The sequence below is a fragment of the Catharus ustulatus genome, chromosome 6 (assembly GCF_009819885.2).
Source record: "Catharus ustulatus isolate bCatUst1 chromosome 6, bCatUst1.pri.v2, whole genome shotgun sequence".
NCBI classification, from domain to species: Eukaryota; Metazoa; Chordata; class Aves; order Passeriformes; family Turdidae; genus Catharus; species Catharus ustulatus.
This window is the reverse complement of record NC_046226.1, coordinates 59,765,081-59,785,605: the sequence shown is the minus strand read 5'-3', so window position 1 is coordinate 59,785,605 and position 20,525 is coordinate 59,765,081. Positions and strand designations below refer to the sequence as shown.

The 20,525-nt window shown below is 40.7% G+C and overlaps 1 protein-coding gene across 1 annotated transcript in view; it reads left to right on the top strand.

Moving 5' to 3' along the window:
* The window catches only part of PPFIBP2 (PPFIA binding protein 2), an 86,143-nt gene extending 66,151 nt beyond the window's left edge, over positions 1–19,992 (top strand). Inside the window, 21 exon segments of the mRNA XM_033063621.2 lie at positions 935–1,043; positions 4,075–4,136; positions 4,630–4,705; positions 5,327–5,424; positions 5,599–5,663; positions 5,915–5,983; positions 6,340–6,400; positions 7,908–7,949; positions 9,476–9,626; positions 10,843–10,875; positions 11,420–11,558; positions 12,153–12,281; positions 13,263–13,413; positions 13,560–13,671; positions 14,111–14,199; positions 14,908–15,030; positions 15,383–15,508; positions 16,245–16,433; positions 16,975–17,145; positions 18,647–18,739; positions 18,742–19,992. Coding sequence (XP_032919512.1) covers positions 935–1,043; positions 4,075–4,136; positions 4,630–4,705; positions 5,327–5,424; positions 5,599–5,663; positions 5,915–5,983; positions 6,340–6,400; positions 7,908–7,949; positions 9,476–9,626; positions 10,843–10,875; positions 11,420–11,558; positions 12,153–12,281; positions 13,263–13,413; positions 13,560–13,671; positions 14,111–14,199; positions 14,908–15,030; positions 15,383–15,508; positions 16,245–16,433; positions 16,975–17,145; positions 18,647–18,739; positions 18,742–18,795 — 2,142 coding nt within the window. The 3' untranslated portion in view covers positions 18,796–19,992.
* Positions 19,993–20,525: the final 533 nt, after the last annotated feature.

Here is a 20,525-nt window from a genome sequence, read left to right as displayed (position 1 = left end):
AGTGTTTTGAGAAACTGGTCATTCATTATTTTTTGGGTCCTCTTTCCTTTTTTCTTCCTTTTTCCCCTCCTATTTTTTTTGTCCTTTATCTGCACCTTTATCTTGGTGTGTTTTTGTAGGGGAAATGCAAAATGTTGACACACAGAGGTTTTGAGACCTCTGAAGAAAATCTGTTCAAACTGCTGGCTTAGTAAAATATGCTGTGAGCAGTTTTTCTCATCAACACTAAAACCAGATTAAAATCACTGCATTTCAAGCTGGACAATCACAGAACTCTTCTTCTCTGTCTTGTTGAACTCTTTCATGTGGGATTTTCTATCCAAATCTAGTGGCAGCCCTAAATTTCCAGTAAATATAAATGAGCACTGGTGTTTTGTTGCATGTGTGTGGTTGTTTTCCAGACCATGCTTTCCTTACATCCTGTTTGCTGTTTTGAGGAAAACCAGTTCTGTTATCTTGCTGAGAAGGATCAGCATTAATACATTATCAGTTATAAGTATAGGATTATTTATAATTTATAAATATTTAAATATATAAAATGTGCTTAGAGATTTTTTAATTAGGATTGAAAATAACCAGTATCTGTTTAAAAATCCTTTTATATATTTTAGAGTACTTCAAAGTCTGAGTTCCCTATAACAGCCATTATTACATGACCATCTCTGTAGCATTGAGAGCTTTCCAGAGTTTCCTCACCTACATAAACCCATGAAAATGTTACATTTCTCTACATCTGTCTTCTCCAAGAGATTATTGAGTGGGGGAAAATGAACTTCTCTAACAGCAATAGCAGCATAAATAAGTTTTTCTAGTGTTTGTGAAATATTCTGAGTTGGTAACCAACCTCAAGACACTCAGACACCTTCTAGTTCCTGGGAAAGGCTCACAGAAAATGGGTGGGGAAGTTATTCTGACTTTTCTGTGCTCTTTTCAGGCTGAGATAGCCCAGCTGCAGGAGCAGCTGGCTCTCAAGGATGCAGAGATAGAACGTTTGCAGAGCCAGCTCTCCAGGACCTCCTCATACACTGAAGTGGCAGAGAGAGGTAAGAGGAGGGCAAGCAAAATTAAACAATTCCAAACCCTCCCTGCACTCTGCTTTGGTAGCAGCTTGGAGCAGGATTGCAAAGGGATTCAGAGAAATACAAGAATGGACTTGAAATTTATTTTGGGAGGAGAGGTGGTGTCAATTAAGTCTGAGTGAAATTCTGCTCCAATCTAGAGGCAGCACAAATTGAAATAAGCATCCTCAAGGCCCTGGAACTCTTTCTGTTGGTGTTTTATTTATAACTGTAAAGACTCACTGCAGTTCAATGCAAATTTATTTTTCAGGTATACCTTGAAAACATGTTTGAAAAAATCTTTACAATTTCTGGTTTTTAAGGAGAAAAAAGGTCACAGTACTAGCTAAGCCTAATGATTTAGTTTCCAAACATCCCAAAAGTGAGTCATGGTCCCCTTCCTTCATGGCTGTGCCTGGTTCAGGCTCCCTGTCCCAGGAAAGATGCTCCAGATGGGCTTTGAGTGTCCCTGCCAGCCTGGGCTGTTTAGGGTTCTCTGGCTTCTGTTTTAAGCCTGCACTGTTGACACAGGTCAGTGACAAACAAACCAGCTTGTTTAGCCTTTGGTCTCCACCAGTGGTGCCACAATTCTCTGAAGTATTCCCTCCCTGGGGCTCCTGCCAGGAGAATTTGGGATGAGGAGCCTTTTTCCTCTGCAGCAGCGACACATCCACGCAGGATCCACATCCAGAATTATTTGTGTGCAGTTTGCCACAGGGCACCAGCTTGGCTGCTTCTGTGGGTGTAAACTGAGGCTTCCCCAGGCTGCCCTGGCTGGGATGGGAATTTATTTCCATGTCTTGTCCTTCCTCCTTCCCAGGGCTCCCCAAAAACCTCCTGCACTTCAACAAAGCGACTTTAACTCAGCTGCAGAGCTTGTGCATGTGGAGAGCTGCATGTCTAACCACAAAATTAGTTTGTCTAACAGCAGTGCTTGGTAGAGGAACCCTTCCACTAATAGAATTTTGTGCTTTCTGTGAGATTCCCAAATAATTTATGGTATTTCGAAGGAAAGGTAGCGTGGTATGTCAGCAAATCCAGAGCTTGGCAGCGTTCAGCTTCTGGGAGGGTGGTAAAGGTGCCCTTGATTCCAGTGGCAGAAGAATCACACCCTCTACAAAATCCATGGGCTACACTCAAGGAAAGCATTTAGACTGTGTTTGAATGGAAACAATAAAAACAGTTCTGGGGGAAAAAAAAATATTTATCAGAATTTTAGGTGGTCTTCTCAAAGTTGAAAAGTGATGTCAATGTGCTTGTAGTATGCTAGAATGCATATCCTAATTAAATTGCAGCATTGATCTAATATTTGCTTTTTCTACATACTTTATCTGACTCTCACCACCGTAGAGGAAGTTTTTAGGAGGAGGCTAAAAGAAAAACGTAAGCCTTGCCCTTCCCTTTTTGGCTTTCCCTCACTGCTCCTTCCCCACCAATGTTAACTCAGATGCACTCTGCAGCAATAATTCCATGTTTGTTTGGGTTGGGCTATCTGATTGTAACATACACCAGGCTCTGCTTCCACTGCTTGCAGCAAGCAGGCAGCTCCTGGCCCTGCTCAGGAAAATTTCACTGCAGAAATAAAAGGCCAGAAATAAAAATCAAACTGTTGGACTTCAAAGGGACGTGGTCAAGGTTAACAGAGCCAAAACCTAACAATTACCCCCTTCTATTTGCACATATGTAAACCCCAATATTTAATTTTGGGAAAGATAGCTTTAACTGAAAGCCTTTCTTTTTGGAAGGGAGGATTTTGGCTTTTTTTGTTTTTAAATCACTGCGTTAAATTTAAAAGAGAAAAAAAAAAGCTGAATAAATGTCTCCATACTTGATGATGTTCATGAGTATTATAAATAAAATATAATTCCTCTAGTGTGCTTAAATCTACCTTGACACCAGTCCTTTTTGAAGTCTAATATTTACAAAGAGAAATTAGTGGGACTGTGATTTTTTAAAAAAGTCTCCCAATTGCTTGCCCACTGCCTGCTGGCTTTAGTTGTTGATTTGGCTCTGCCTCTGCATGTCCTGTGTGTCTTCTTTGAGAAAATATCTGTAAGGTTCATTTACATGTTTTAAAACTTAACCATGGCAAGGTGTGCACTTCCCAGAATCCCTGCAATAAAAACTAATCACAGTTTTTTCAAACAGTTCAGCTGGGACATTGTGTGTTCAACACTCAGTCGTAAATCCTTTTTTCACAAATGCTCTTTGGCAATGTTGATTTTCCTTTCCCTCTCTCCCCTCATGCCTTCATATCTGTTTTCATGGTTTTTTGGGAGCAGTTTTGATGTCAAAGCATGTTCCAATGGAGGAACTCTTTCAGGTTCTGTCTCCATCACACTTGGTTTAGTCAGGAGGACTCCCAGGGACTATTGTGAGAGAAAAATGAGTGATTTGGTTCAGCAAAGTCAGGATGTGATTAAAACCTCACAGATTTCCAGCAAGTGTGTTTTAATTGGTAAAACATTACTGGAAAACCTCTGTCACTAAATTGTGTGTGAGGAAATTGTCCATTAGCTCGTGAGGCAGATTTTAACTAAGTCATTCATACTGAAACATTTACGTAAATAACATTTTACAGGAATTCCTTGTATATCAAACCAGCTTTTTGTTATTTTTCATTCCCAAGTTCATGGATGTACTTTAACTGCCTCTCAGAGGGAATATATTTTCAATCCTACTTTAAATTATTTCCTTAAGTATATAACAGCAAACACACTTCACACTCATCTTTTGCAAAATGAGCTTCAGTGTTTCTTTTCCATTGCTTGACTTGCACAGTTTAAAATAGTGTTATGTAGTCTTTTTTAAGCAAAACCAGGATGTTTGTGTTGAGCAATGGTTTTTAATGTTCAGCTTCTGAAAAAAATCTATATTAAATGTAGTTTAGTACTCTGGCCATGCCACTGACATGGTTTTGGTTGTTGGTAAGAACACAGGGAGAGTATCACAAAACTCTATTTACAGTAAACACAGCAAGTCTTGTCTCTCTTACAACATTTTAAAACATTTTCAGACCAAGAAGTTCAGCGGTTGAAGATAGGAATGGAGACATTATTGGCTGCCAATGAGGAAAAGGTAAGAAAATAATCTTTGTTCTGCCTGTTAAGAATGAAATTATGGTTTGGAATATTCAAAATAACACACTTTCTGTAAGGACTACATGAGAAAAGGGGATTCATTCCTCAGGAGGCTGTAATTTTTGAGGTAATAAATCTAGCCATGGGATTTTCCTGGATGGTGGCACACTCATCTAGGATCACACAGACAAAAATATGCATCCCTAAAAACTTCCTTTAGCAAGTGGGGAATCCAGACAGGATCCATTAATTCTGGAGAACACTGATGTGGCTCATAACATTTATTTCTCAAAAAAGCCCTCTGGTTTCCTTATATCTGTAATTTCACATTGCCCAGCAAAGATTGTGTACAAAGGCAAATAACAATCCTTACAAGGCACATGAAAGACTGAGCCTGTTTTCATGAAAATCACAGAGATGTAGTCCAGTGTTTCTGCAGGTAAAAATGAGGGATTTCAAATGTAATTTAATTTATTTAACATTTTGCACAGGACCGTCGGATTGAGGAGCTGACACTGCTGCTGAGCCAGTACAGGAGGGTCAAGGACATCATGATTGCAGCTCATGGTAAAATGTCTTGTGAAAAAACTTCCTGGCTTTATTTCAAGTTTATGTGATGTTTCCTGTGACCATCAACCAGGTTTTGCAGCATAAAATGATGCTAGAGTGGGAGAACTCATTTATTTCCCTTCCACTGAGGAAAACCTTGCAAGACAAGTTTTGTTTGAAAGGAACAACTGAAAACCCACCCTGCTCTGCTGCACAATTCTGTGTCTTTAACTGCAAAACCTGAGGGGAAGAAAAAAAATAAATCTTCATCCTAATTCCCATTTCCACTGTAGGAAGTGGAGTGGGTTTTAGGACAATCTCATTTTAAGTTGGAAACTTGAGCTCCTGACAAGACAGTTTTGTTCCATGCCCCCCATCACATTAACAAGCAGCAACAATATTTCTAGGCCTTGCATGGCAGAATGGAAACTTGTGTTTAACACAGAAAAATACGGAATTTATGGAGATTGAATGCATTTAACACACAGAATAGGGAATGAGAGTGGATCTCTCTCTGAATGTTCAATAAGGAAATAAATAAAAAGAAGCAAGGAACAAGCCATGATGCTCTGGATTCTTGAGAAGACAAACTTTGCCTGTTTCTCTCCCTTTTCCACTTTTACTCTGTGATGCTTTCAGGCTCTTCTGTCTCTGGAGGCAGTGATGAGGAAATTGAGGCAACTTTAAGGAAGTGGAATCTTTTGAACAACTCCCAAGGAGAATTACTGAAAACAGAGGTACAGATGTTCCAGAAGCAAGTTCTGCTGTATAAATAATTTTTTTTGCTGTTGGTTTCTCTGTAGTAATGTAGATGAGGGTTCAGCCCTGGCTGAATTTTTTGTATTTCTTGATATGGAAATTTAGCAGCAGACACCAGAGCTGCAGGTTTGAAATTCTTGTATTTTACCCAGGCCTCTGCAGGAGAATTGCCACCAGCTGTACTCCCTCCAGTGCCACACAAAGCTTTGGAAATCAGGCAAGACCTTGTGTTTCATGTGGGTGATGATAAATTGTATTATTTAGGCTGTTTTTAGCTGTTGGCATCTTGTCCTGACTGCTCTGGGCTTGGCTGCAGTTTTGGGCACTTGTGAAAGCAGTGCTTGTCATGGAGGTTTGCAATGCCCAGATGGTGAAGGTTTCAATGATAGGAATAAATCAGGGTTTTTATGTATCAGAAGATATATGCACTGCAGTCCTTAAAACCATAAAATTTATTTCTGTTTAAAGTGGAAGCATTCCAATACCTTCAAGTAATTTGACCTCTCCGCCGGAAGAATCTTTGGACGTCACAAAGAGGTAAGAATGAGCAACTTTCATTGAAATATAAAACAATTTTCCTTTCTAAAATCTCTAAATTCTGCACATTGCTCACAGAGAGTTAAGAGAGTTAAGAGCTTCTAAAACCATGTGCAGATACCAGAATAAAGCTGCCCACTGGTCAGAGGGTGCCTTGTTCTTTCTGCCTTCATCTATTGCAGTTCTCAATGATATTCAGCCTAAAAACACAATAAAATACACAAACCTCTTAATTCTGAGCTGTGTTTTATGCAGACATGATGTGATTTCTGCAGCTGTTGTGCATGAGACACTGGTGATACCCAAACAAACCCTGTTGTATTAATTGCTGCTTTTTTTTTTTTTCCTTTTCTAAGGGTTCCACATCAAAAAAAGTCAAGCAGTTTAGAAGACTTGCAGAGTGAATCCTTGGATAAGGTTGGTTTATTTGTAATCACAGCTCCTGGTGTTTAATGTCACAGCTAAAAGACCAAGATCAAGTATAAATATTCATTTTGTTATACACATGGTAACTTGAACCACCACTATCTCTGTATGTGAGCCCTAAAACAGCTCAGATTATTTTCCCCCCATTTCCAAGCTGGCTGACCCACCCATGTGGACACACCTTCAAATTGTTGCCCTGAGAGAAACCAGAATATTTACATGAAATACAAGAAATAATGAGGAGTTTGTTAAACTGCAGTACTGTTCTGTTTATGAGTGGTTTTAAAATAATATTTTTGGTGATTTGGAAGTGAAAAAAATAAGGCAGCTAATCCTGAAAGTAGCTAGTTTGGGACTGGATGTTTCCACATGTGTTTTTTTGTTTGTTTGTGTGTTTTGTTTTGTTTTGTTTTGTTTTTTGTAACTGTGTTTTCCCTGATACAAATGGCTTTCCTGAAGATGGCAGTGATGCTGCCTTGGTTAAAGCAGCGCAAAGGCTTTCATTCCACTCCAGAACAAAACTCCCCAATTTGCAAAGTCTTGTTACATTGTGGTCCACAGCCTTGTTTTGTCATTATGTACACTGACATTTTTCTACACTTTTCTAATTCTGCTTTGTGAGACTGTTATTGTTTTCTGTACTCAAATTAGGCTAATGACCAGCTTACCTACCCAGTAATGTTTAACCAGATACCAGTAAAATGATTGCTCCAGTTCTCAAATTTTTAATTTTTTTTCCTAAATTTTTTAATATTCTTCTTGAATTGCTGGAGATGATAGTGACCAAGTAGAATGTGTGAAATTTGTGCTGCATTCATTTGTAGTCACACACATGTGACAAATCAGAACTAACATTTAATTCCATGAAGAACTGATGAAGGTTTTCTTGTCACAGCTTTTAGTTATTTTCTTATCTTAAACGAAAAATCTGAATTTGTCTGTGTGATACAGCTGGGCCTACACATTCATGCTGGAGTTATTCTGCCTTGTCAAAGCTCAAATTCCCATTGCTTCCAGCAATAACAATAATAATAATAATAAAATAATAAACCACATCAGTGTCCCTGACCTAACTGTGGTGGAATTTTTATCGCTTGGTTTCTATCAGAGCTCTTTATGGTTTCAGCTGGATCCATACAGGATTGTGTGTGTTATTTTATATCATATTGGTCTGCTAAACAGCTGCTATGTTCCAGCTCAAAGTAAGTCTAAAGGGACCACCCAGTAACCTGGAAATAGCAAAATTACTTTGATCACAAAAGAACTTACACAGGAATTTTGTAGAGTGGGGAATTGAGCAAACATAATTAGTGTTAAATATTGGATTGAGATGAAACTAAGAGGTAACAGTCCCTGTAATATATTGTGCATCCATAAATCACCATCTCCATATGCAATAAGACTGCATTTGATGTTCCATGTATGTATGTTAATACTAACATTTGTCTGTTGCTTTTTTCCACAAAACTTTGAAATTGCCCTCCCTGAAACTCCATAGTATGTAGATGGAAAACCAGCACAGCCTGTTGTAGAACAAGAGGTATATTAACTGCATCCTTCCCTAACAATTCTCTGGTGTGGTGTGATGTGATGGTATGGCTGGTTTGCATTTTATATTCATTTTCTCTTCAAAATGTTTGCATAGCTCCAGTGCTGACAAACAAAACAGAGGTAAAGGTTTGAGAGGGAAATCTTTCTGGTTTTTTTTTTTTACTTTTTATCCAGAAGTTTGTTACATGAAGCTGAGGTCAATCAGGCTCAGAACACACACTCTAAGACATAATTTCTCTACTCTTAATATTTTTGGTACAAGTCAGGATGTGCTCCTGCAGTTGCCAAAAAGGAATGGAGTTGAGGAACTGAGCAATCTGGCCTTCAATTGTAATATCCAAAGAATCCTCCAGGCCTTGGAATAAGAACAGATAAAGCAGTGCTTATCTCACTGAATTTTTAATGTGTCATCCTGTCACTGACAATGTTTAAAACAATTTTGTTGCAGGGGGTTACTGAATAGGAGCACACTGTAAATTCCTCTGTACTAAATATGTTTTGCCTATTTCCAGTGCAAAGTTCTATGAAACATTTACCAGTGTGGGTTTATTCCAAAGCACATATTGAATGTGCACCATTCTCCCAAAATTGTTGCAGCTGCAGGTTCCTTGCTTGTCCCAAAAAACATTTCTGTCCTACCAGAGTGTTGGCTTGGCCATCTTTTCATTCTTCAGTACTGAAGAAAATCCCTGCAAGCCATTTCCAAAACTGTAGGCAAAAGTATCTCTGTGCTTTGCCTGGAAAAGTAATTTATTGGGCTCAAAGCTATCAGATTTATGGGAACATTTAATCTACCCTTCTAAAAGGAGCAAGGTGCCCAAGTAGAGATCACTTAAATGTGAGGAAAATTAGGTTCTGTAATAGAGCTGGCAATTATATTTAGCTGTAATTGTATTTAAAAAAAAAAAAAAGACTTCATATTTACAGTTCTGTCTATGCAAAGAGATTTTTGTCCTTACAAAAGTTAAATTTCTGTACCTCAACTTTGGTGTTGATTCTTTTACTGTTATTAATGGTGGTGGGAAGCATGTTGGGGGAGATTTGAAGCATACAGATACTTCTGGGTTAAATTCTAGCAAGATACAATTGTGAGGCAGAAAAAAAGAAAGTCTTGTGGAAAACAGGGGAGAAAAAATTATCTAAGAGGTAACTAAACAGATTTAAAACAAAGCTAACCTTGGAAAGATCAAACAGTTAAATAGTGACAGGGTCCCAGAGGAAAGGGAGACAGCTAAAATAATTCTTATGGCAAAACCAGGCAATATTTAACATATATTTTAAAGTAATGCAGAGTGGGTGAAGTGGGGGGAGCAGAAGAGGGAAGGCAGGGCTGTGTCTTAGCTGGGAAATGTCAGCTGATGGATGGGTTTAAATGGAATTATCTGGAAGCAGGAACATGCAGGGAGTGCAGTCATTCTGCACCACACTTTTTCTCTCAGCTTTGAGAACACTATGTACCAGATTGCTGTGAGCAGTTTGATTTTGTATTTACTTTATCTTTCCCTCTTTTCAAAGCAGCAGAGTAAGGCAGTGGGGAAAGGCAGCAAGTACCAGACTCTGCCAGGAAAGCTGCCCCGAGCCCTGCAGAACGGAGAGCAGGGCATGCACAGCTCTCCTGATGGATGTGGCACAGGGGACAACGATGACAGCAGCATCCCAGGCCTCAGTATGTACCTGGGATTCACCCACAGGGGAAATCCAGACTGTCTGAGGGGCTGGGACACGGGGGGAGAGTGAAGGATGAGTTTAATTTAGAGGGTTTTGTGTTTGTTTGTTTGTTTCTGTTGCACCTGACAATACCATTTGAAACTTTACAGTACAGCTATCGAAACAATGAATGTTTTGGGTAAAAATTCTCCTTGCTTAGCTGTGGGGGACCCACTAGTGAAAATTTAAAATTTAATTTACTACACATCAGTGGATTTTGGAACTACAAATATATTTCCATTCCACAACCACAGCCCTGTAGAAGCCTGTATTAATTTCTTTTCAGTGACACCTTAAGCACAGATTTATTGACAAAAAGGTGTTAAGAGTGAGGCACAGGACCAGGTATTTTTTTAGGACTGAAAAGCTTGGGAGCTCGAGCACAAGAGAATCCCATGTGATTTTGAAGTCCTCCTGCACTTTAAAAGTTACAGTGGATTTTCTTTTCTTTTTGTTTGTTTGTTTGGCTGTGCTTTTTTGTTTGTTTTTTTTTCCTTTGGTGGGGGTTGTTTTATTTTAAAAAATAATGGTCCCTAAAGCTGCTAGCACACTGCAGTTTCAAGATTGCAATAGGCTTTTTTGTGGTTTGTTAGGGGTTTTGAAAGAGCTTTTCAGTGATGGCAACTTTGTAGGCAATGCATGAGCGATGCTGCAGTGCCTTTAACTGGATTACCCAAGGGTGGGTGAGCTTGTAAAGGGAAATGTTCTTTTTCTAGAAACAAGCAATGGCTTTTTAAACACACTGAGTCCAGAGAAATTTTTTCTGCAGGTTGGTTTGTATCTTGCACGTGCAGTAAGTTCATTCCACCTCCAATTCTGCACCTCAGAGCAATCTGATGTTATCTTAGGCATTGCTTCATTTCAGATACTCTGCAGCCTCCATAGAGCTCTGTAGTCTTTGCTTCAAGAGCTAAAACCTCCCAAGAATAGTCAGGAAAGCCCAGACAGATCCATTTTCATCCCTACCTGTCTGAGATGACCTGTGCAGAGTCCTTGGGGCTTGTGCACATCAATGCACATTCACTTCCACATCGAGCACACCTGCTTCTTCTTCTTTTTGGTTCTGCTTGTAATGCTTAGCTGAACTACTCTGCCCTTCTGTAACTTTATTTTGCTGGTGTTTTGTATCCTCTTTGCTTCTCCATCTGGCTTTCTGCTTCTTGGGATGACTGAAGATCGCGGCAGGAGTGTCAGTGCACCTGTGCTAGGTACTGTATCCCAACAAGATGCAACTTCTAACTCGCATTTTGCTGCTTGTTTCTTTCCTTTTCCCCTCCCTTTCCCTACCAAATACTAATCCCAACTCCTTACATGCAGTACTGAAATGAAGTAATAGCTCCTGATGTGTGGCATTCACATGGGGTTGCTTTTTATGGCACTTACCCCTGGTTTCATTTTGGTTTTGCTGAATTTAGAAAAATCCCCACCGATTTTGATGGAGGAGTTGAGGTATTAAGAGCAGGCAAGAAAAGCTTAAATGAATTCAAATAACGTAGTTAATTTTGTTATTTCGGTCCTTTCTATTTATTTTGCCCAATGTTTTATTATTTTCCTTTTTTTTTTTTTTTTTTTAATCAAATGTCCATCTCTTTTTCATCTTCTGAGCATGTTGTTGTTTTTTTTAAATACAAGAACAATTTTACAGGTAGCTGTACTTTTGTATCATGTCCTGCATTTAAACATCAGCCTCCCAGACAGCAGCTTCATCAATAATTGGTATAAAATGTGACTCTAATACTGTTCTTAACCCAGGAGAAACAGAGAGCATGGATGGCGCAGTGGTCTCTGATGATCTTTCACCTCTCTCTTCGGGAACGGATTCAAGCCCTCAATCTCCATGGTCTCCAGAAAACAGAAAGAGTCCAAAAGGGATCAAGAAAATCTGGGGAAAGTAAGGTCCTTTTTCTCCTTTGTTTTTTTTTTAATTCACTGTCAAAGCATTTCAGCTGAGAATGAAGCCAATTCCCAGCCAAATTTCAATTATCTATAGCAAGAATAACCTAAAATTTGGGGAGAGAAAGCAGCTCTGGGATTGCATGGGTGTGTCCTTATGCACACAGTGGGGATGGAAAAATTGCTGGGAGTGTTCACAGTGTCATGCTGGTGAAAGAAATAAGGCACTGCTGTCATCTTGTTGCTATTAATTTAGCACGCCAGCAGTTTTATTAGCCGTGAAAAATTAAATTGTAGCAACTTGCTCATTACAAAGGACACCAGGTAAAAAAAAAAAAGAGGGAGAGCAGAAAACAGAAAAATTTAATCTGCTTCAGCCATTTCCAAGTGTGGATTAGTAATTGGATCAAAGTGTTACAGCTGCTCTGCGGAGCTCTTTTTTTTCCCCTCCAGAGTTCTGTCCAGACTGAATTTCCTAGAACTCCTTCAGCTGCCTGAGGGATTTGGCATTAGCTGTCCCTGTAGTTTCCAGGCAGAACAAACACCTCTGCCAGCAGCTAACAGCCCTGTCGTGGCACTCTTGTCTTGCAAGAATTCGAAGGACTCAGTCAGGTAACTTCCCTGCAGACGACCTGGGGCTGGCGGAGTTCCGCAGGGGAGGGCTGCGCGCCACCGCTGGACCGCGCCTATCCCGATCCAAGGACACCAAAGGCCACAAGAGGTAAGGGCTCCTGCTCTCCCTGCTGCTGCTAAATGTGTAACCACTCCCTATATTGCTTCTTATCTTCTTTTTTTTTTTTTTTTTTTTTTTTTAGTCAGAGTCAGAATTAAAAGTACGAGAGAGGGAATTTTGTGTTTTAAATTTTTACCTACGTTACAGTGAATGCTGTAGTTAGCTAGCAAGCTAAAACTGAAGAAATGGCAATGTATCTCTCTTGTTACAAGTTTTTTTGAAGTTTAATTGTTTAATTAAAAACTAACACTTAAATTATTTTTTACTTTTGACCCAATGACCAAACACTCATAATTCACAGTGCAGCATTTTTTATCCAATTAAACAAGATCCTACCTAGACCCATGAAGAAGAAAGTGAAGAAGAAAACAAAGCTCCACTCTAAAACCTCCATCTTGTCCCACACCTATTGCTATATTCTAAAACCCCAAATTCTAAACTCTTCACCCTGTGATATTACACACTTCTATTCAAACTCCACACCAGTGATCCCAGTTCTATCACTCAATTTTGGAAGCCTTCTCCAAGGTTTCAGGTTAAAAGCAGTTTTCTTTTGGGGGGTCAGTGCCTGTCAGCACAAAACTCCCAGTTTCCAGGGTTCCAACATCCCTTCTCTTGGGGAGTTTGCCCAAGCACTTTGGTTCACATGAGATTGCACACCAGCTGGAAAGAATTTCTCTGGTAACAAAATAATCCTGAGAATCCTCCAGCTGCAAGGTGGACTGTTCAAAATTCCACCTTGTTAAACGAGGAGAATAATTACCTCCTCATCTGCATAATGATGAGGATTCAGCAATTCCTTTTCAGACAGAAAACAGGGAATTTTTATCTGCCCTGTTTGTAGGTCCCAGTTCCCAGGACACTGACAGATTTGCTGCAGCGCTGCTTCTGGCACATGATGAACTTTCCAATATGGACATTTGTTCTTTCCTTTAAGATTTTTTTCCCACTGTTTCTTGTGCTTTTCAGTGACCACAATGCCCCATTTGCCCAGTGGAGCACTGAAAGGGTTTGTAACTGGCTGGAGGACTTTGGCCTGGGCCAGTACGTGATTTTTGCCCGGCAGTGGGTGACATCAGGGCACACGCTGTTAACTGCCACACCTCAGGACATGGAAAAGGTAATCACTGCTTCTCCCCACCTGCTGATTCTGCCCATTCCAGCCTCTACTTTTCTGGAATCTACAGCATCAATTTTCACAGTTATCTGGTGTAAGGAAAGGAGCCAGAGGCAGGGCAAACTCTTTGTTAATGGTTTTTGTTGCAGGAAATGGGAATAAAGCACCCACTGCACAGGAAGAAATTGGTTTTGGCCATTAAAGCCATAAATGCAAAACAAGATGAGAAGTCTGCACAACTTGATCATATCTGGGTGACACGTAAGTGTTTGGAATTGTCTGGGAAGGGATTTCTCCCAAAATTCAGCCTGATTCACGTTTAAGCAGTTACCAAACATCTTTTAAAAAGCACTAAGCTTCACCAGAGAAGAACTGAGGATTTTTGTGTTGTTTTGACATCCAAACGTGCAGCTTGTGGTGTGCTCTTCCCTGGGGAGCTGTGTGTCAGACAGAATTCAGTGGGTGGGCTCCATTCTGCTGCAGATGTGCTTCATCACCTGTTGGATGCCAAATGTCACAGGGCTGGGGTGGACAAAGCTGGGTGGTGGGGATTGCTTCTGGGCTGCTGGCAAGAGGCTGTCCTCAGGAAAGGGGAACAGGCAGAATGAGCCACCTGAATGAAGGCAGGCCAGGCAAGAGGGGAGAAGGGCTTCATTCTCACTGCTCTGGATTTGGTTCCCCATTGCTCTCACATCTGCAGGGTGGCTTGATGACATTGGCTTGCCTCAGTACAAAGACCAGTTTCATGAATCCAGAGTAGATGGGAGGATGTTGCAGTACTTAACTGTGGTAAGTACAACCCTTTTCCCTCAGTTTTACCAATTTTAACTTCAGGATAAGCAAAAACTTTTATTAAAGTTGTTTGAATTTTTGCAAGACAGAAACAGTGCCAGTAATAACTCCTCTGTGCTGCCTAGTGCATTGAATCTGTTCCTAAGGTCCATAAAATAAGTCATATGTAAGGGCTAATTTCTGCAAAGTCCTTCTTCCAATGTCATGTAGCACCCCACAATTAAAAGTAAAATGACCTCTTTTAAGTGGAATCTCTGGAGCTCCTTGTTCTCCACACTAAGTTAGCAACAATATTCAGCAGAATAACAGCAGAAAATCCAGAGATTTGTACAGCTATGGCCACATCCTCACCACACTGTGAGCCACACACAGCCACTGTGTTTTCTTCCCATTCTCCTGCCCAAGTCTGGATAACTGAGACCTGGATTTGCCTTAACAGGCTACACCCCTGCCTTCATTTTTTACCCAGGTCTTGATGTGGTGCAATGTTTAAAAAAACCCCAACAAACCAACAAAAGAACCCCCCAAAACCTGCACCCTAACAAAACCCAAACCCTCTCTACAGTATAAACGTTCACCTTCCCTAAACCACAGTTAATCTAATGTTAAAAAAAACCACACAGCGAATTTAAACTCTTTCCTCTTGGGGAGATTATCTGTTTTGGTGTGTGCTCTGTACCACCTACAAGTCTCTCTCCTTCACAGAATGACCTCCTCTTCCTCAAAGTCACCAGCCAGCTGCATCACCTGAGTATTAAATGTGCCATTCACGTGCTGCACGTCAACAGCTTCAACCCCCACTGTCTACGCAGGAGGCCAGTTGAGGAGGTAAAAGGATGTTGAAATCAATTGATTTAAGCAAGCACTAATTACCTGGTCCCAAAGGGGATAGAAAGTCAGCAGTGTACAGTGATACAACAGAATCATTGCTTCTAGGGACTTGCACCTAAAGCAGCAGTTATGCCACTTGTAAGTTGAATCTCATGCATTGCTCTTCAGAAGTTATTTGCATAGTGGAAAAAAGTTAATTCATCTTCCAAGAGAATAATTTGGAATGATTTCTCTTGGCCTGACCTCATTTTTAAGATCTGCAAGGTTTTTGCCTTACTTGTTTTGTCTTAGCATTAAACACTGTCAACAACCCTGTTGTCAAAACGTTCCCTTTTTATCCCTGTAACAGAGCAACGTCTCTCCTTCCGACGTGGTGCAGTGGTCCAACCACAGGGTGATGGAGTGGCTCAGATCCGTGGATCTGGCAGAATATGCACCCAACCTTCGAGGCAGCGGGGTGCACGGCGGCCTGATCGTAAGAATTTACCCTTTGCAAACTGCCAGGCTGTGATACAAACCATCTTTTGTCTGATGTTCACCAAGCAGGAAGAAACAAACACATCTGCAATATGACAGCGCGATCAGGCCTTCTGAGGAGCCTCTTTATCTGACCCACACACCTTCACTTTACAAAGGAAGGCTAAAATTAAAAAGGAACAGCTGAAACACTTTCTATAATCAAAGCTGAGCTATGAAAGCAGCACATAAAAGGAAACCTGAACTGTGATGTGCAAAATTTGCTTTTGGATAAGGCATCACTGAGTGCTCCTTTAAGCACCCTGAAATCACAGCAGTCAGGAATGACATTTTTTTAATTCAAAGCATTCAGAACTGCTTGGAGCTCAGTAATGTAAGGGTTCTGAAATACCATGATTCTACTGCTGTAGAATTTTTGCAAAAAATGCAGCAGTAGGAATCGTGCTAAGATGAAGTTTGTACCCTGAGTAGAGCAGAAAATTCTCCAAGGAAACTTGTTCAGCCCAAACGAAGGTACAGTCTGATGATAAATATAAACACATATCTGCCTGATCACGCTCAGCATTTTTTCTTGGCTCCTTTCAGGTATTTCCCATTCAAACCCAGTATCATGAATGGGCTAGAAAAGGTCTAATATGAACAGGTACTTAGTGAGAAATCCTCTGCTAAGCACTGTAGTAGTTTACTATTGCAAATATTCATATATAAAGTAATTTTTTATTTTTTTTCCCCAGATTCTGGAACCTCGCTTCAATGGTGACACGCTGGCCATGCTCCTGAATATCCCACCCCAAAAGACCCTCCTGCGCCGCCACCTCACCACCAATTTCAACGTGCTAATTGGCCCAGAGGCACAACAGGAAAAAAGAGAAATCATGGAGTCAGCAGCATACACACCTCTGACCACCACTGCCAAAGTTCGGGTAGGTACTGCTGCAAAAAGGAGAGAGGTCAGGGTCACACTGCTCCGATCTCAATTACAAAGAAAATAAGGGAAAATGCATTTATCATCCACCACAACTCCAATTTGGGAGCCAATGTAGTTAATTCAGAATCTATGTGCTTGAATGACCAGGGTATAGCAGTAAATGGACAAGGGGAGGCTTTTGAATGTTTAAAGAATATTAAAGGAGAGATGTCACTGTCAGACTGTCCACTCTTAACACAAATAAAATAAGGGACAGACATGGACAGGGAGAGGTGAATTCCAAGAGTGCTACATTTCCCTTAATTCTGGACCTTTTACTATATATCTGTCTGAAAATAAGCATGCAATCTGTTCTGTCCCTTCTTAGAAGGACCATCATGTAAATGCATTTATCATCCACCATAGCTTCGAGAACAAATGTAGTTAATTGAGAATCTACATACATGAATGACCAGGGTAAATGAAAAAGGGGAGGATTTTGGATGTTTAAAGAACTTGTCTCACTCAAAACTACCTGTGTTGACTCCTTATTTTAGCCAAAGAAGCTCGGATTTTCGCATTTTGGAAACCTAAGGAAAAAGAAGTTTGACGAATCAACAGACTACATTTGTCCTATGGATACAAGCCCGGTTGCTACGAATGGTACCTCGAAAAACTATGGTGGCTACAAAGGACTGAGTCCTTTCACTGACAGGGAACTGGATCAGGTGGGACAGACAGACTGATGCCATGCTCATCTCATCCTCTCCATGCATTCCAAAGCTTGCAAATAACCAAATGTTGCCCTGTAACAAACTCTTTGCTACATCCGCATGAACTCACTGAGAAAAGTATTGCCTGTGGACACTGGAAAGAGTTCCAGACTAAAAAAAGCTGTTGTTTTTTTTTTTTTAAATCAACATCCTCATAAACTCATCCATCCTCAAGCCCTTTTTCAGGACTATGACACCTTTACACTCTGAAGATCGAGGTATTTTGTCAGTCAAGGGCATGGTTGCAGTCAACACAAGACTTTTTGTACTTCTAGCTTTCATAATTTTAGTATGGCACACTATTTTTTTCATTATCTTTATGGGTGGTTTTTAATGTAATAAATTCATTTGGACAAATTTGTACAACGTTATATTAAAGTACAACTGGATTGTATTTTTTAACAGACAGTAATGAGAGAATCCAATAGAATTTTTCTTTCACGGTGTACAGTGGGGAGTAGTTCTGCTTAGACAATATATGTGAGGACAATGCAGCAGCAATGAACAAATTATTAATAAACCAATAGTTAATTCACTTTTGTAATGTAGTGGTGAACTTGTGAAACTGTCTAGACAGCATACAGAGAAATGATGAAGACTAAAACCCATCAAATTTTATTTCAACTTTGCTGTTGTGTAAAGGGATGTAAACCCTGAAAAACGGAGCGCTCCTGGAGCCTTGTGTGAACTTTGGCAGCACACAAGAGCCACACAGAGGCAGCTGGAGTAAACTGGCTGACATAAAAGCAGCTTAAGCCTGATAAGAGAATGGTCACAACACTGAAAAGACTAACTGTGAAGGTAATTTTTTTCATTTGCATGGTTTAGTGCATCTAACATCCCATTTGTGTTCATTGGCTCACCGTGGTCCCTTGCACTGTACTGCTGCCAAGCAGGGAGAATACCAAACCCTGACTGAGTGTGGATGTCCACTTGCTCAGCTGAGAGTTGTGAGGAAATGCATTAACTTGGAGCCAAGAACTTGCACTGTGCAGCTGTTCAAGCATGACAGACTGGATTGTTCTCTAGGAGCATGGTCTGTCTGTTGAGCATGACTTCTGAGCATGTGACCCATGCAGGAAATCACAGTGCTCTACAGCTGGGGACATGTCTATGTAAAAAGAGGTAGGACTGTATCAAGGACATCTTGCCTGTGAAAGAAGCCTACCAGAAACCTGTGTTAGAGCATTTGGAAAGTGTTATTTTTTATTGATAACATCACTTAAGCTTTTTCTTCTTTTTCCAAGTTTCATGGAATCAATCTCTCTTAATCCATTCTTCCTATCATCAAATGCATTTTCTCATACCTTGTAGCACGGAGGCATTTTTGTGAAGGAGCTTTTAAACTCACCCCAACTTCATTTGTCCAGGCACAGATCCCTCCCAAAGGTGCATGCAGAGTGAATAAAATTGCACATGCTGTCTGATTTGAACTGGTTGCTGACTGCTTTTACAGATGGAGCACTCAGAAGGCACAGTAATGCAAATAGGGGCTCTTTCCCAAGGCATAACCCACCTCACGGTACGTACTCATTCCTCTCCTGTTCCTAAGTCACAAATGTGTTCTGCCAAAACTCACTGAAACTTGGTCATTGCTGCTGCTAATGAAGAGTAAGTGGGCCTCTGTTCTTATTAAATACCTCTTTACAGCCTGGAGGACATTCAGTCAAAAAACCCCTGCTTTTAAACTGCTAAGCTTAATTTAGGCCTCTTTTAAGTTGTCATGAACTCTGCTGTCTCTTTGACAAAATGACAATGTTCATCCCCCTAAATGAAAACACTTCAGATTTTGCAGGTAACCACCACCCCAGTCACAGCAGCCAGGAACGTGGTACAGACTTTTGAAAATTTATGTGAGTTAAAACTCTGTGCAAAACAAAACAGCTCACTTTTGCTTCCTCGCTCCACAGAAGCTAACTCATTAAAAAATAAAAATAAGTGACTGGAAGGACATAAGGAAGAATTACAAAATATAGTTGAGGTGCATGCCAGACACAAAATCTCTAAGAATTTCCTCAAGTAAAAATATTTAAAGCTGTATTGAAGAAATTCCCTTTGATTGTGTGTGGCTCTCACCTTGTGAGCCTGAGCTGGGTTTCTGGGAACCTCTCCCCAAATACCCTCAGTCCCTCCCACCTTGTTCTTTCAGACACTGCTGAGCCAGGATGAAATGCTCAATGACAGCAGGTTTTTAACACCGACCTTTGAAGACTGGAGATGATGCTCCAGCATGACCAAGAACACCACTTGTACCTCATACCTGCAGGAGCAGCCAGGAGCAGCTGGGAGCCCTGGAGCAGGAAAATTTTACCTCTTCTCTGCCTCTGCCACCTCCCACGTAGCATTTCCTGTTGTCAGTGTAGCCACACGTTACAGGTAACTCTCCTCTGTGCTGTTTTCCCACATCATGCAGTAGGAAACATGGGAGAGGAGTGGGACTCATGTCCAGAGTCTGGAAAGTAAAGACTGGCAATGTTTTGTTCTTTTATTCAGTTGCCTGTTACATGCTATGTTGATGTACATTTACATGGAAGACCTTTTGTAATTTTTTATTTTTGTAATTAACTTGCAGTGCAGGAATCATGAATATGTAACTGTGCCACGGGGGCTAACCAGAACTCCCTGAATTCCCTGGAATTCAGCTGGGTGCTGGTGAGGGCAGCAGCAATGGCTCACTCACCACTCCTGTGCTCTTGCCAGACTGGTCCCCAGGAGGGATTTCAATCTCTCCTCCCTTTCACTGCCACCTGTCCTGCCCTCTTTTTATCCAAGTCAGTGCACTGTAAGATGGGAAGAATGGAACAGAATACTGTCCCTCAAGCCCTTGCTTTTATTACGATGACAAGCTGCCATATTCACAAACCTTTACCTAAGGCAAAAATAACTGCAGCAGGAAATTGTAACTCTGAGACTATCAGGATAGTACCAAAATAAAACAAGGATTTATTTTCTTTAAAACACCTGACAAAACATATCTGTTGCTGTTGTACTGAGCTAGACAGGACTGCATCAGAGGGAAATATGGCCTCTCACTTTCTGAGGGGCTGAGGGTGAAGCTGTCACCTCTACAGCAGCAATTACTTGTGGCATCTGTTTACATGTACATCTCCTGTGCTAATGAGCTATTAATAAGCTCTCTTGGTAAACAGAGAAATGCCAGAAAAAAATCTCCTAAACTGTATGGAAAAGTACTTTATACAGGGCTGTTTGCATTACTCTCTCCTTGCTGGCTGCAGGTGTTGCTTTAGATTCTAATACAGCATGAGGGCAGGTCACTGCCAGCCACAACCCTCCCAAACCAAGAGGCAAGCTCCAGGCCTGGCCACAGGATGCAG